Source organism: Epinephelus fuscoguttatus, linkage group LG9, assembly GCF_011397635.1.
Source record: "Epinephelus fuscoguttatus linkage group LG9, E.fuscoguttatus.final_Chr_v1".
NCBI lineage: Eukaryota > Metazoa > Chordata > Actinopteri > Perciformes > Serranidae > Epinephelus > Epinephelus fuscoguttatus.
In genome coordinates, this window is record NC_064760.1 from 12,736,098 (window position 1) to 12,753,515 (window position 17,418).

A 17,418-nucleotide genomic window follows, 5' to 3' on the forward strand; every position below is an offset into this window, starting at 1 on the left:
CAAAATGGGATTCAGTTGAATTACTGTTTCTGTGAGAGTGAGGCTGTGCTGAGGCAAGTTGTGATGATACAAGTGGGTATGTTTGTTTTAATTCAGTGTTTCAAGAAGCTTTGCTGTACCAGAGTATTGGACACAGTAGAAAAAAAAGACCTCAATCACTTGTTGGTTTTAAATAGGACTCTAAATTTCATCACATGTGTGGGTTCAGTACACGGATGGTCCGTGGCATTTCTGGCCTTTGCCTGTGGCAAAAACTGGACTGTGGGGAGAGGGTTTTGAATTCTCAGCACACGTTTTCTGGGGATGCACACGAGTCAGAAAACATACTAGTTATAAACCACAACCACAGTGCATCCTGTGGTATTAGAAAGTAACATGCTGTTGTGACTCATCCCTCTCAGAAATTGAGCAACAGGGCAGAACCAGTGTGAAGTGAAATATGAAAAGTAAGCAGACCGTCCCGTCTTAATAAGCTCCTCTTTCTGTGTTTTCGGGGCTACTGTTGGCTTTACTGTAGAGAAAACGTGACTTGTTGGCTTGATCTGATTGGGACCCTGAATCTTAGCTCTCAGTGTGATGCCAATTATAATGCCGGTGTCATGTCAGAATTCGACCCTTTTTGTGGAAGTCACGATGGTAATCTTACCATTAACTCCAAGAACATTTCTATGAAACTTCCCACAAGTCTGAGGTCTGATAGGCTGCAGAAACACAAGATAAAACATGCACAAAGTTAATTGCATGTTGTATAGAAAAAAAAGAGCTCATACCGTCATAATCAGGGCAGCACAACCGCCCTATATTTCGTTTGAATTCATGCCAACTGCATGGATGATTACCAGGCAAAACGCTTTACATGCAGCATGTGAGCAATTAGGAATTACACCAAAGCCCTCTTGTTATTCTTTTCTTGTGCATTTCTGGCCACTTAAAAAACAGGCAGCATGGGTCTGTAAGTCTTTAAATAAATGATAAAACTGAAATTTAATGGGGGATTTATTTGAGAACGAGGCTACTGGTTTCACTCATGCTCATGATGGTTGTTAATTAAGGCTTCTACGGCAGAACAAGTTTTAAAATCTATCAGTGATGCAGAGTGTGAGAAGACTGAACATTCTCCCTAATGACAAGCAAATTAAAATGTCCAATAATATCTTAATAAAGCCGCAAGGATCAATAATGTAACTTTAAAAGGACAGCTCACCCTTAAATTAAAAGTACATATTTTTCCTCTTACCTGTATGGCTATTTATCACATTGTTTTGGTGTGAGTTGCTGAGTGTTGGAGATATCAGCTGTAGAGATGTGAGGCCAAGCTGCAGGAAGCGGGCGAAAGCTATGACGTCACATACGCAACCGCCTCCTGTGTACTCTTGAGTCTTTCTAATTAAAAAGCTTATATCTCAACAGTTTTACCACAAAGTTTGACTTTCTTGAGCTTAAAACTTATGTTTTAAATTCATTAACAACATATTTAGATTTCATGTTGCAACTCAAATGGGAACAAAAGATAATACTGCTCTCTCCATTCACTGCCATTCATTTTTTTCCGATCTAAGGTCCCATGAGCTCTACCGGAAGGGGCGTGACTTCGGCACTCTATATAATGGAACTAGATGGCACTCAGTTTGTTGTGTTCAAAGTGCCAAAAAAAATACATTTGAAAAACTAGACAGCAATGTCTCTTTCCAGAGATCATGACGTGCTTACTCAAGATAATCCACAGACCTTGTTGTGAGCAGTTTCATGTAGGAACTGTTTTCTTTCTCCCGAACTACACTCGCCCACTGTATCACAATGCAGAAGAAAGCCGTTCTCCTCAGCTGAGCTTTAACAGTAGCTAGTTCAGTGGTGTTAGATGAACTAACAGTCGGTGCATGCTTCCTTCCACGCTGTGATATGGTTGATGGGTGTAGTTCACTAGCAAAAAAATAGTTTCTACATGAGACATGAGTGCCATCAAATTCCTTTATATTCGAGAGAACTCACACATGTCTACTGCTGTTATCTTGAATAGCACTACAGGTACAAGGAAAAACACGTATCTTTGGTTTTCTGGTAATCTTTTCATTTAACACGGGGGGCATGGTGGTGCAGTGGCTAGCAATGTTGCCTCCTGGTTCGAACACAGGGTGGGGAGTTCGAATCTTGAGATGGGAGCCCTTCTGTGTGGAGTTTGCATGTTCTCCCTGTGTCAACGTGGGTTTTCTCCAGGTACTCCAGCTTCCTCCCACAGTCCAAAGACATGCAGGTTAACTGGTGACTCTAAATTGGCTGTAGGTGTGAATGGTTGTCTGTCTCTATGTGTTAGCCCTGTGATAGTCTGGTGACCTGTCCAGGGTGTACCCCACCTCTCGCTCAATGTCAGCTGGGATAGGCCCTCTGCGACCCCATGCAAAATAGATAAATGAATGAATGAATGTCCATGTAACAGGTAAATGAAGCCAGCAAAGTTGCATACATCATGTTTGAAAAGGGCTGCTGACATGGTGTTGGACAGACTGTCTGGTGCCCCTTAATGCTAGCTGTACTTTTCCAGGTCTGTTATTGTAACCGTAGCAGATATATGTATCAGCATGTTGCCTCTGCCAACTACTCAAGAGCCTCTGGACATGAGCCATGTTTATCTTCACCCCATACTATAGACATTAATTGGAACTGGATGGATGGAGTAATGTTACAAACACCAGAGGTTGTCATAATGTTCAGCTGCATATATAGGCTGGAACATGTACACACTTATATGATCCTGTGACACAGTGATAATCTGCTGAGCAATAAACTATCTAACATGGAGTTATTAAATGAGGCGGTGATGGCCTAGTTGGACAGTAAAGGAGATGTATAATATCTCTGTAAGAGGACATGTAGTAAGAACACAACACCTACACATGAAGTGTTGAGAACTACACAGCCGCACTGAGTTATTTACTTTGACTACATTTTATGAGTAGTCGGAGAGAATATGCACGTCTGCAAATCAGTTTCTAACATATTTGGAGGTATGGATGAGAGAAGGATCACACAGCCCACTCACTGCAGGAACATTGGGCCAGAGGGCTTACCTCCAGTGGCACTGCTGGAAGTAAACAGTACAGTCGCACAGGCAGAGACGAGCGAGAACACACTGAGAGGAGAAGAAATTGAACCGTTTGGACCCTTGTACTAAGAGCTTTTTTCCGTGCTCAATTTCTGCCACTTGAAAGCTAAAATGTTTATTTCAAAAACTCCTAGTTTAGTTAGGCCTCAGTGTTTGATCTCCCCTCAAGCTTAGATATGAGACGAGTGAATATGTACAGATTATTCTCTTTCTCTGAGTGTCTCATTTATGTGATTTCAACCTTAATCATCTATTTTCAGGTGTTTATTTCATCTTAATATGTTGTTCTCACCAGCTGTTTTTAGTCATATTCTTTCATCACCCAAACATAGTGTGTTTAATAGTGCAGCAGGGCAGGTGGTGATTTAGTAACTGAAACCGTAATTATCAGATATAATTGTCAGTAATGGGCGGATGCACAGGCTGGTTGACTGAATGGCTGACAACCAATACTAGAGTAGGTCAGCTTCTCTGCATCAGCCAGCACATGTCCCAGGTCCGGTCTGTCAGTGAGCAAATAAACAGATTAATCACTGTAATTGAATTATAAAATGAGTAATGATTGCACTGCCTCTTCTGTACTTTCCCCTGGTGCTCAGAACTAGGTCACATAAAGGCCAAGGCTGGAAAATGTTTCTGATGTAAACAACAAAGGAAATAAAACAAATAAACGCTGAACTCAGACATACAGAATTCCTTAATAGTCCAGCAACACATAAATGCTTCCTTTGCAAAGTTTTCTCGAACAAACAAACAAACAACACAAGGATTTTCACATGAACTGTTGAAATAACTAAAAGAAAAAATATAAGCCCACTCATGTTCCCTAAAACAGTGATTCCCAAATGGTCCAGCCACGGGGTCCAGATTTCTCCTTAGTCTTTAGGTCAATGTCCATAAAGTTAAATATATTTAGCACTATACTTGCGTTTAGCCACGTTGTTGAGATAGTTTGCTGTCTTTGTCAAGTAGCTATTAGTCACTCACTCTACAGCAGGAAATGGCACTTCAAAATAAAAGTTCTGTGCTGGAAATTCACTGCACTCTAAAATAAAGTGTCTTTTACAAACTTGACATGTTCCTGAGTCACTTGGGGTCTATTCAGAATGGACACCAGCTGGGAACCACTGCCCTAAAACAAAGTAACAAAGTCTTCAATTCAACATCCCCTCCACTTTGACCCTATCTTCTCATGTTTGTGTGCTATTGACTAACATTTTTTGTCAATAAATTGGTCCACTATTGAGTAGAAAGGCTGCATCCGGCAACTGTGAAACAGCCTGCAACATAACGTTAGTGTGCAGTTGTGCACTGTTAATTTAAGTCCACTAAAAGTGTTTTGTTTTTTTTTAAAAGATATTTTTGGGGGCATTTTGGCCTTTAATGGATAGGACAGACAAGTGTGACAGGGGGAGAGAGAGAGGGATTGACATGCAGCAAAGGGCCACAGGCTGGAGTCGAATCCAGGCCACTGCGGCAACAGCCTTTTACATGGGGCGCCTGCTCTATCCACTAAGCCACTGACGCCCCCACTAAAAGTGGTTTTGCTACTGACAGGCTCAGAATATTGTAAGTGTTTGACAGCTTAATGGAAAGGTAAACATTTTTGTTTAACCAGAAGCAGCACTTAAATTGCTATCACCAAACCCACCAGCTTCCATTTAACTACTGTATAAACTAATTTTTGAGCAGAAGGCCTGCAGTCAGTAGCTGTGAAACTGGCTCCAATGTAACTTTAACAGGCCATTGTGCGCCATCAAATTATGTCCTCTCAAAGTTCTTATTTTTGCCACTGACAGGCTCAGATTGTTACTATAAGTGTCTGACAGCTTCATGGAAAGGACCCTACAACAACCTCACAATCACTTTCACCCAACCCACCAGACTCAATTTAAATAAAAAGTTATTTCATCATTGTAAAACACACTTCATTTAAAGTCGACAGAAACAAAATGAATGTCACAAAAAATGTCCTGGCTCCTGTTTCCACTGTTACAACAATCAGCAGCTCTGGTTCAGTAGAAATTAACCCTTAAATCACCCAGTTAGATGTGAAAATATGCTGCCTCTGTACATGCTAAAATTACTGTTTATTTAACTCAAGTCTGGTGAAATTGCCGATGGTGATTTCAGCGCAGTTTCTAGTCAAGCAAAAGGATCTTACTCTTAAACAAAGTCTATCTTTGAAGGGATCGTTTCCACAATAATGTCAGATATATAAAAATAATAATCTGAGCCTGTCAGTGGCAAAAACAAACCACTGGTTATATTACAGCCTGTTTCTCATTCAATACTCGACCAATTTCAAAAATTGTTGTCTCCATTTTTCACTGAGACACAAAAACTTGGAAAAATAGAGTCAAGGTTGGAAAAAATACCAAGTCACCCTCTAACATCAGAATGAAGGGGGCATACAAAAGAGCCTTGAAAACCTCAGTTTGAGACTTGTAATGTCAGCCACGGTCAGTTGTCATTGTTCTGTGTTCTTGGCCCACAAACAGTTCAAGTAATGATGTCAGTAAGGCTCGTTGTGTTCTCCGTTTTCCATCCCGAAACTTTGGAGCCAACCGCTAAACCGGGGCCAAGGCCGGGACCTTTTGTTCCAGGGCACTCTCTGCCCCGTCATTTCACCCACGCAGGCACACAAACACAAACTCCACACAGAGACGTACTTGTGTATCAAAAGCCTACGTAACACAGAGACTAACTTCTTTTTGTTAAAGTCAGATTTTTGAGTTAATATGATTACACATTTTCCACAGTCTTAAATATGGGGATAATATTTTCAGCTCTATGAAAGACCATTCCAGGTCGTCCTGACAGGAGATTTAACAACGCTTATCCTTTAATATTATTACATCACCTCAAAGACTCTCTGATAACTAACCCAGCAGGGCCTCGATCATATTCACACCATCTGAGTGAACGCCTATAGCTCGGGGGACAGTTACACATTCAGGTTTCACTGTTCATTATGCCACCTCCTGCATTTTAATGTAAACACGGAGGGGCTGTATATTTAAGTTGATATTCAGACTCATTTTTCCACATCACAGATAAACTGCCGTGATAGAGCAGCTCATGGAAGCTGGTGTATAATCCAAGGTTATATTCATGGCATCATCCATTCACATTGCTGGTGAAGAGCTTTGAATGAATTTTACATGATGACGTACATCAGACTTTCAGTCAAGGTCCTGAGGTCCCACAGTGCTGAGCATTTTTATTCTGGCCATGAAATCAGTAAAACAACTTCAACAGTCTGCATACACATGAGGGTATTAGCACCATTTCAGGAATAATCTCTGTCCATATTAACACGCCTGAAAATGCATTTTACAAGACTATTCACTTACACTGGGCATACATGTGCTGTAGTAAACAGGGAGAAGATAGTCTACTCTGTATTTGGTTGCTTAGTTGCAGAAAAATACTACAGGGAGGAAACAGCAATGGTAAAAAGTAAGATGAGAGAGTTTTTTGGTAAAACAGTGAGGAATTGTTACTGACAGTAGCATGAGTACGAGGCTGTCATAACGGAAGTAAACATGGATTGGGAATTGTTGCAAAGCAAATACACAAAGACTGAAAGATTCCATCAGGAAGTGAACATGAGTGTCTGCGTCACTGTTTTCAAAAGTCTCGATTTCTGTCTGCCCAGACACAAACGCAACCCCAGAGTTTTCAAACTAGTCCAGGGTCAGCAGCTTTTTAAAAAGTCTTTATTTTAGGGGTTTAATGTGTCGTAGCAGTGTGGATGCTTGGTGTAAATGTAGCGACCTGAACTGCCAGACCAGTGATGCCGTTGTAGCAGCACATAACAAAACTTTTTCGCATGATTTGCATCTGATCGGCTCTTCTGATCAGTCTTTATAGAAGTAGAAGAAATACTTAATTCATCCCCGAAGAGAAATTAAGTTTTTTCACTCTGTTGTCACATACACACAGGCCTGAAATACACACTCATGCACAAACAGGACCCATACATGCATTAAATGGAGAGATGTCAGAGCAAGTGTGCTGCCTTGGAGAGGCACCCCTAGCAGTTGGGGGTCCAGTTCCTTGCTCCAGGGCACCTTGGCAGTGGCTAGGAGGCAAACTGGCACCTTTCCAGTTGCCAGTCTATGCTCCACGTTTGGTCCACACAGGGACTTTGCATTTATTTATTTTTATTTTTATTTAATTTTTTTAATTAAGACAAGTAACACACACAGCATATGGCAACACACAGCACTGTACACATTTACATATCTGGGGTTCACACAGTCATGGCTAAGCCTCCCTCTGGCCACCAATTTAGACCTGACATTAGCATGTTAACTGATTCTCCCAAACAAATACAGTCACATATACACACCCACACACATCTCCACCAATGATGTAATACATAAAACAGGCAAACACATGCTGACACACACACAAACATATGCATACACAAAGATGTGCATTAAATAGGAATATGTCCATGCGGGGACTTGAATCAGCAACACTCCAGTTCCAAAGCCAGGTCCCTATAGACTGAGCCACTGCCACCCCACAGGCCACTGATCAGACTCTGACTGATTGATCAGATCCGTAGATATCTTAAATATCTCTTTGGACATCTCAAACTAAAATAGGAGTCAACATTAAATTGTTTTTATCTGAAGGTATAATTAGGCAAAACTAAAGTGGAGACATTTTGAATTTGAGTCAGTACTGCCTTTAACCGCCTAGTTTATGTCTGACATTCACTGACTTCCTCTGATAGTAGATGACAGATAGATCATAGGGAGAATTTTCCAAAGATAAGGTGAGAAATTTAACTGCAGTTGCAGCAATTGTAACCAAGACAAAGTCATTTGCGTAACCATAATAAGGCAACATCAGAGTGCAGGTGGAGTGAGAGGGTGTGGTGTTACAGTAAATTATGATTTCTCAGCTTTTCACACTGTGTAGTCATTTAGTTAACATTTTACAGACACCTACACATAAAGGACACACAGCACAATGCAGCAGAGCTCGTTCTGTACACACCAACACAAAGAACAGTTTCTCTGCTTGAAAGTTAAAATATGAGAAGCTCGTTAATGTGCTGCTTAAAAGGACAAGATATAAAATGGGAGTGAAACTGTCTAAAAAAAGGATTTCTTTACCTAATCACACACACACACACACACACACACACACACACACACACACACACACACACTTAGATGAGTCTTGTGAGTCATCCTCCATAATCTGCACATGTGACGATGCAAGAATTCCCTGACAGCCAATCAGGGCTCTTGGAGCAGAGGTGTTGCCGTAGCAACGGCACAGTGACAGCAGCAGATGGGGTTTGCTGTTGAGAGGAAGAAAGAGAATAAAGACGAGGACAAACAGAGTGATGCGTGCGGAGGAGAAGAAAGTCTCATGGTGTTGAGTCTGGTTCATGAACTTTTCACCCCGGTTCAGTTTCCACTGGCGCTCGCTGCGGAAAACAGCCCACGAAAAAGCTCCTGTGATCAAAGTATAGCGTTAACCACATCAAGAAATACAACGTTCATTTAGAGAAATCACATATTACATGATGTAGAATCAACAGAACAGAAAGAAGAAGCTATTTATTATTGGTAAACTGGTGCCCAAGGATTTGTGTTTGTGTCTTGTTCACATGCTGCCAGCTGTCTGTATTATGAAGAGTTATTTCTGTCTGCATATTTAATACCCTCCCCTTCTCTTTCCAGCATCTGCCTCTCCTCCCTCCTCTCCTTCCACTCTTCCCTCACTCGTTTACTGTCAGATCCATTTCATTCAGCCCTCTATCACTCTCTCCTTCTCTTCAGTCTGGCTCTCTACTGTCTTCTTCACTCCCTCTATCTATTGCATTGACCTCTGGGATAAAAACTAAAAAAACATTACAATTACTATTGTAATGTGATTTTTACTTCTGTATTTTCAGTTGTAAAGAAAGAGTTCCTGTTTAGTACCATCTTTTCAAATTATTAAATGCAGGAATGCAGTTTTTCTCACTAACAATTATTGTTTCCTTCACTGTCTTTACCCCACACAGCACAGTTACTATAGAGGCAAAAACCAAAGCTCTTGTAACATATACATATTTAAATCATGTTTCATAGTCATGAAAATGATATATTCTAGTGTTCTAATTATATGTCAGTGACATATGGCAGTAAAGTAGTTTTGATTGCTTTTTAATTAGTTTATTTTACCAGGAATATTCCCACTGAGATTCAAAGTCTGTTTTACGAGAAAGTCCTTGCTCAGACAGCAGCATAAAAAGTTTCAGATTCAAAAAAAACAAACAGTAGACTCAAATTAAAACAGCAAAAAATGTGCTTTTAAAAAAAAGCATAAAACTTTCACATAAATGATACACACTCAGTGGTCAAATTATTCTTAATCCTGTTATAAAAATCTCCCCTGACTCTATACTTTACACCAAGATGATGCGCCAAAACTGTAGGATGTGATGTTTTTTTTGTTTGTTTGTTTTTTTGTGAGCAACCTTTATATTTCATTTTATTTTATTTTATTTTATTCTATTCTATTTTAATTTAACTTATTTTATTTTGTTTTATTTTAATTTAATTTGTTTTATTTTATTATTATATTTTAATAATTATTTTATTTATTTATTTACTTGCTTAAAATATATACAAGCAGAGCGCAATCAAAACAACAATCACAGTACAGCTCAAAAACAAAACAAGAAGCAAAACCTAGTGGAGACCCCCCACCCTGACCCCAAAGTGTACCCAAAGATCTCCATATAGTAAAAGCAGGACACACGGATCAAAAATTAAGCAATAAATAGGACACAATGTGACGTTTAAAAGACAGATTGTTCGTTCTCTATGGTGTTTTATGTTACATCTAATTATTCAAAACACTTTAAATAAAGAGTTGAAAGTGAGTTGAGACTCGTTCAGTAACCTTTTTTAAAGTAACAATCTGATAAACACTCATCATGATAGTGTGTCATGGTGGGCCGACAGCTTAACCCCATTACAGTATTTGTAATGTGACATGGGAACATTGCAAAGTCATCAAGAAAGTTATATGTCGCTTAGCCCTACTTTAACACCTCCACCCCTCCATCTTGTCTTTCTGACCCCCTCCCTCCCCGTCCTTCAAGAAAATGTTTTTTAAATCTCTTTTTATCTCTCAGCTTACAGCTGTATCGGCGGTGTCGATGTTTTACTCGTTAGCTTCATCTATATTTAGATGTCGTATGGAACAAACTGTAATTTCTTGTTCCTGTCATCCACACACACACACACACACACACACACACACACACACACACACACACACACTTACACACTTACACACTTTATATATGTACACAGACTGTCAACACCTTCTGTTTATCCAGAAAGTTCTGCTCATTTCTTCACTGGACAGTTCATCTGCAGACACTAAAAGTCACAACTAAACTAGATAAGAACTGAAAAAGGAGGAGGTATTTTTAATGACGTGATCTTTAGGGACTTACATAACATGGTGAAGGGGAGATATAGTATTTAGCTCTCAGTTACATATAATCCCGACAAATCAGAAGGTCAGAGTCACTTTCCAACATGTGTTTAATCACACAGAGATGTTAAACATGTACACTCATGTTAGAAATCTTCAGGATAAGACACTTCTGGTACCAAATTAATTAAGTAAATCTTTACTATGACCTTTTATCTGTGTGAACATTATTTTTTAATTCATATAAGTCCTGGAACTGGTACTATCATCCTCTTCACTCCCCTTCCTCACCAGGCTATTAAATGTCAGTGTGAATAAAGGGCACATACCTTTCTAATATCTGATTTTAATCCAGTGCTAATCAACTGTTCTCTTCACCTTGAATATTAAGTGAAAAAAAGAAAGTAACCGTCCATACTTTTATTTTTTAACCAGCATAATCTATTTTTTTATTTTTGGCATATGAGTTATTTTTATTTTATTTTTATTTTTATTATTTTTATTTTTATGTATTATTTCATTTTATTTTATCTATATCCACTTGTGCATTTATGTCATGTAAAACCTACTCTCAAGGCAATTTTGTTCTGCAATGTTAATTGCCTCTTCATTGCTGCAAGGGCAATAAAGTTAAAAAGAAATTGTTCCACATTATTTCTTTAAATGTACATTGTGTAATATCAGCATGAAACGCATTAACCTGCAGAAACAGCTCCCAAAAATTAACACTTTCAGATTAGAGTCGCCGAAGAGAAATCCACGTGTCGTAACTGTGGCTGTCTCAGACCTTGAACCTTTTGTCTCATCATTCGTAATGTCCTCTCTGCTTTTCATCTCAATGAATGAAATCAGTTTGAGTGCTAACCTTTTGTGTCCTCTGTATTTCTGTCCTCAGATCACCGAGCTGTTAGATGATGATAAGTGTGAGGCCGAATGTGAAGAGCTGCCTCAGGACGGAGAGGAGGGTCCTGCCTCCTCTGACTCACCACAACACACACACGCTGACGACAGCCCCACAGCCAGGTGAGACATCACTGTGTTATCTTACACCGTTAGATAAAAGGGTTAATTGGATTTTTTTTATTCCTTGGGTCACTCCAGAGTGAGGATGACATATTGACAGAGGGTATGAGAGAGATCAAACTGGATTTAAAAACAGGACATTGCAGTTACGTGATACCTACCAGTATTTCATCTGGTTAATCAGGTGGGACGATTTGGTCGGTTCACTATTGGCTGCTTTCCTCACTCTTACTTACACAGATTTTGTTTGGTCTTTTATGAGTTAGGATAATGTCACATCATTGTCTCGTTACATTTATATAACTTTAAACTTGTAAGGATCTTTTCTGTATTTAGAGATTTGAGACATTTACTTAACACATTTTCAGTAGATTTGCTCAGGGCTGTAATTACAGGATATCTTTTTCCATTGTGTGTCTCACCAAAGTTAATAAAGCTTAATAATAAAATGATTAAAAGATAATTGGTTACCTTCAGGCATTCATTACCGGCCGATGAAACACAAATAAAACTGACTTAAAATTTGTGTTTCTTGGCAAAGTAGAGGTCAGGGTAGAAAGTAGGGTGACACTGCTGTCTTAGCATTTGGACAGGATTATTAGAAAGACTATAAACAAGCTTGTGGACTAGGGTCACCTTACCTGATGAAATAATTAGCTTCTGTTTGCATTTATTAGTGTATAGGGATGAGTGAGTACACCATTATCTGTATTTGTATCTGCCCCTGGGCGGAGTTTGGACCAGAGGAGGGTGGGGTTTAAATTGAAAGTCAGTGTGACCTCATCAGAAGTTGTTATTTGAAGGCTGAAATTGATATGGGTTGATCAGAAGTTGCTATATTTTTTTTATTAGAAATCTATCCACATACCACAATGTCAGAATTGAGTTTTAGGTCATTTTTGATCTTAAGAGTAAGAGATGAATCACAGGTAGGTAAATGAGGATTTCTCCTCATCAGGACTACAGATACTGACACATTTCACTTGTATAGTATTCGTATTAAGTACTTAATCTGCACGGGATACTCATTTAATCAGAGTATTCGGCTCAACCCTAGTGTACACACTGAAGGCTGAGTACGAGAGATTTTGTGGCCACCAAATTGGCACAAATATGACAAAAAGAAACTGTGAAGTTCTCAGAGCAACCACAAAAGGTCAACCACACCCCTGACTGTGCCTTCAGGTTAAAAGCGTCTCAATGCTCCTGTGCTGTTTGCATGTCTTTGAATCAGGTGATGTGAATGCATTTGCTGCAAAGTTGGCTCCCTTCTTTGCAAAATAGCCTCATTGCAAACATTTTTAGTTTTCTTCTCTCTGTCATTGTTCTGCCCACTGCGTTCTTGGTGCAAAGGCAATATTAATACTTGGATTACTGTTATTTAGAAAACGTCTCAAAAGGACGCTTAACACTTTATTGATTCACTTGTAATGATTTTGTGTGTGTGTGTGTGTGTGTGTGTGTGTGTGTGTGTGTGTGTGTGTGTGTTTTATTTTTGTAATGTATGTTTCTATTAATTTGTAACACTGCTCATCTTGATCCTTGAAACAATTAATCAATCTTTGTTTTTATCTTTTGTCAGTTTTGCTTGAACTTTTTAAACTCATTGTCTTGTCTATACACATGTATGTGCAAATAAATAAACTTAACTAGACTAAATTTATAATTGGATAACACATGGACAATTACGATCAGGAGCATCAAACTGCACTAAGGTGCAAAACTTAAAGGGCGCATTTGCCCTGTAATAATTAGCACAGTGTCGTTTGTGACTTAGTCCTTGAAACTAGGCAGATAGCAGTTTCAAGTGATGCTCAATTCATGGCGCCATTCAGTCTTTGTGAATTCGCGCATCAGTGCTCTGTGGCTTTTGTCTGGTAATCTCCAGAAGGTGCAAGAAAGTTGTGACACGTCATCTGACAACACATTACTTAGTCATTCATTCACTTTTTGTAACTGCTTATCCTGTTGTGGGTCACTGGGTGAGAGGCAGGGTTCACCCCGGACAGGTCACCAGACTATCACAGGGCTGACACATAGACACAGACAACCATTCATGCTCACATTCACACCTACGGACAATTTAGAGTCACCAGTTAACCTGCATGTCTTCAGTTGATGTGCGTTGAGCATTACCGTAACTTTGATAATAAATGTAATAATAATAATAATAATAATAATATATGACTATTTCCAAATTCATATGACAACACATCAATTGTTTCAAAAATTCCCTGTACAGACAGGGGCCTCCATACTTGAGTCACCTGCTCGGTCTTTAACGTCATCATCAGCAGACCAAAGTAATGAGAACACAATCATCCAAAATGTTTGTTAATTCAGTTTCACGGTCACAGTCACAGCGGTTTCCATTTGGGCGCACTAAAAGATGCAGAGCTTGTGTTCTGACCTGTTGATGCTCTGTAGCGACCAACCAGACGACAAAGGTCTGACGCACACATGCAGATGCTCACGTACGCAGGATAATGAGGCTCCCTCCAGACTGAGAGACCAGAGTTCAATCCCCCTGCAGGGACATGAAGATCTTGTCAGGTTCTTCCGATCTGCTGATCCCCTTTAAGTTGACCCAGACTGCTGTGTATAGACACCTACACCTTTTACCGCCTGTGCTCGTAATCTGTAGCATACCTCTGAGGGTGTATCAGTTAGAAGTGCACAGAGGAGATGATCATGCTGATGTAAATGTGTAAAGAGTCGCTTACATTTTGTTTTAGATTTATTCTGAGAGTAGACAAGCTCAAAAGGACAAACTCAAACTCTTAAACTGTGGAACAGGAAGCTTGGCTTGAGTCATTGAATCAAACTATCACTTTATTGTGTCTTCAGTTCAGAGCACAGAACAAAACAGTATTTTGACAGCAGTGTGCAGACAAACTCAGCTCACAACAGAACACAAAGGAAGTGAGTGAATAAAGATTTATTTATAGAGCGCTTTTTAAAACAAAAGTTGCAAAGTGCTTCACAGTTTAAGCATTTAACATGGAATATCAAACAGGCAGGACAGTGACAAACACAACATCAATAAAGGGAGAAACATCAGTTAAGAAAGGCGAGGCGATATTAGTGAGGTTTGAGAAGTTATTTTAAAAATGTGAATAGAGCACTCCAGGAATGAGTCCCTAAAATAAAATGAATTAGCATTTTAGCACTCCCTCTTCCCTCGTCTCACAGTCTGATTTTAGGTTTTTGGTAGGATGCCTGAAGGCCTGTATTTAACACAAGCTTAAGAGACATTCACATTTTGCTCGACAACATAAAACACATTAGTAAATACACCTCTTGTGACTTTTGAGGCTTTAATGTATCTTAAAAAAGGCATTTGCTAATAAGTGGCTAAATGAGACTACAGAACGTCATCACCACAAAGCTGCTGGAGCGACATTAAGTTATGCGACCGTGGTGTAGCGTGTTTAGAGCCTAATGTTAGCTTTTTATTTCTGGCGTTTGCATTTGGGAAGATTATCTTGCTGAACAAAACAGGTAATTATCATAAACAGTTGTTTGCTGCATAGCTTATTTTCTGCAATAACCCAAAATCCAATCGAAAAATCATAGGCTTTTTGACAAGGGAACCAGGATGACGCAAACTTCTACCCTGGAAATCCAGAGTTCTCGTGAGAGCACAATTTGAATTTGCTCAGCGAGTCACTCACACTGGCAATCAGTAATGATGCTCATTACCCATGCCGTTGGAGCCGAGCTGCACCAATCACATCGGTGTATCTGATATAGGCGGGCCAGAGGCGAGCTAAACAGATGACGACAGCGCTGCGACGATGAAGTCCGGAATCAGTCAGTAAACATTGCAAGATGGCTACTAATGAACACCAGTTGTTTGAAACGGCTTTGGCCGCTACAATGAACAAGTTAGACTTGGCTTTTTCTCTAAAAGAGGAACAGAAGACGGCGCTCGAATGTTTCCTTTGCAAGAAGGACGTTTTTGCTGTTTGCCGACCAGATACGGCAAGAGTCTAATCTACCAATTAGCTCTGCTGGTAGCTAAGCTCTGGATACGTCACCCTGTGTATTGTTCTGATTGGTCGTAGTGTTATCCAATTGCGTGCAATGATATTTTCAAATGCATGCTTGGTGCCGCCCCTCGAGTTGGGCCATTTGCATTACTCATAGCCAGACCCTAAATCTTTCTAGATTTGGGTCTGGATTTCAAGGCTAGCAAACTTCCATGTCGGCCTACAGAAAAACGTTTTCCCTGGAGCACTCTATTGAATTGGATGATCAAATACTTAGAGGTTAAATAGAAAGGATTGAGATGCAAAGAGTCAGTACACTTCAAGTCATTAAAATGAATTCACATAAGTTATCACTTATGTTGGAAAAAGGCTTGTTATCTCCAGAGTGAACGGTTCATTTTCATGTGAAACTAAATTCTCATTTCTTAAAGCCAGCTTTACTGTCGAACATTTATGGGAAATGTTCTTTTTATTGTTTAAATTAGCCTGGCTGTCTGTGTCCAGATTCCACAGTGGTTTATGCTCTGTATTACAGCCATGCTGCTGCACTTTATTATGAGGACATTATTGTCATTTGTACCTTACAGAGACTGTTTTATGTGTCCAGTTATACAGCGTGAGTCCAACTGCAGTTTGTCTCCTGTCCCACTGACCTCGGCTGCAGTGGTAGTAATACTTTTTTATCCAAAAAAAGTTAATTTTGTCTCCTCATTCACAAATGAATGTGGTTGCTGTCTTGATGTGGAGACCTCAAATCATTTCAGATCCCATCTCGTGGTTGTTTAGTGCTGTCTTGTCACTGCACTGTCCTATTTTCTCTGTAGCTTGCTACATGTCAGATAAAGACAAAGCTGTACAGCAGTGTAGAACAATAAATCAGTCTGCTGTGATTCTGTATAACGCTCAGTGGGCTCTGCTTCTGTGTGTGTGTCAGGGTCATGCTGCTAGTCTTGTCCCACTGGCCTTTAAGATGATTACAGACAGTAATCCATAATCCACACTAAGACACACCCACATGGTTTGTCACACTACACACACACACACACACACACACACACACACACACACACTTACATGACTTGGACCACACAGCACATGCAGTGTATCAATAATCTATAAGGCATACAGAAAATGTGTCTCATAGTTGAAGTGACTGGATCAAGACAACATTCTGATCGTGCTGCCAGGACGCTGTTGTCCCGTGTTAAGCCCACTGTGCCAAGTGTCAGCAATCTGTGTCATGGTACAGAAGGTCAGGGATAACAAGAGAGTTCAGAGCGCTACGGTATGAGTGTCATCTGTGCACAGGTGTCTGCATCGTTTGGTATCAAGTGGTTTAGTAGTTAATTAATCGTTTATGGGGCAACACAAACTTATCCCTGTGTGTGTTTGTATTTGTGTGTGTTTTACTGGCAGCTGGCGTCAGTTGTCACACAAAGCTTTAATGATTACTGATAAAGATGTACGAGGGGTCACATGCAGCAAATGATTTAAATTAAACGACGCTGGCCAGACTGTTTTTATCTTTAAGTCTTGTGTGATTGATTTCATTAGTATTAATTCTCTTTTAGCTGTGGCCAGCCTGCAGCCATCATCCCTGTGACCTTGTCTACCTCAGTGTCTGGTCTGGGGGATTATTGTCTGTATTTGTGGACCACCAAGTTGACGGCCACAAAGCCATTTCAGTAATTTGGGTCCAGAGCTTTAGAGAATATGTCTGCTTAAATTGCTGCAATTATCATGCACTCTGACTTTGAATAGTTAATTCTCACTGCTTGTTTAACCTGAAGCTAAAGAAAATGTATGCTTTCTGCATTTTAGGTGGAACACCACTTATTT

At 39.8% G+C, this 17,418-nt stretch overlaps 1 protein-coding gene across 4 annotated transcripts in view; it reads left to right on the top strand.

Annotated features, from left to right (window-relative positions):
- Nucleotides 1-17,418, top strand: part of fam13b (family with sequence similarity 13 member B) — a 125,845-nt gene that overhangs the window by 59,912 nt on the left and 48,515 nt on the right. For all 4 annotated transcript variants that reach the window (XM_049585847.1, XM_049585846.1, XM_049585848.1 and 1 more), the window contains exon 7: nucleotides 11,460-11,587. In XM_049585847.1, coding sequence (XP_049441804.1) covers nucleotides 11,460-11,587 — 128 coding nt within the window. The remainder of the gene's footprint in view (nucleotides 1-11,459; nucleotides 11,588-17,418) is intronic.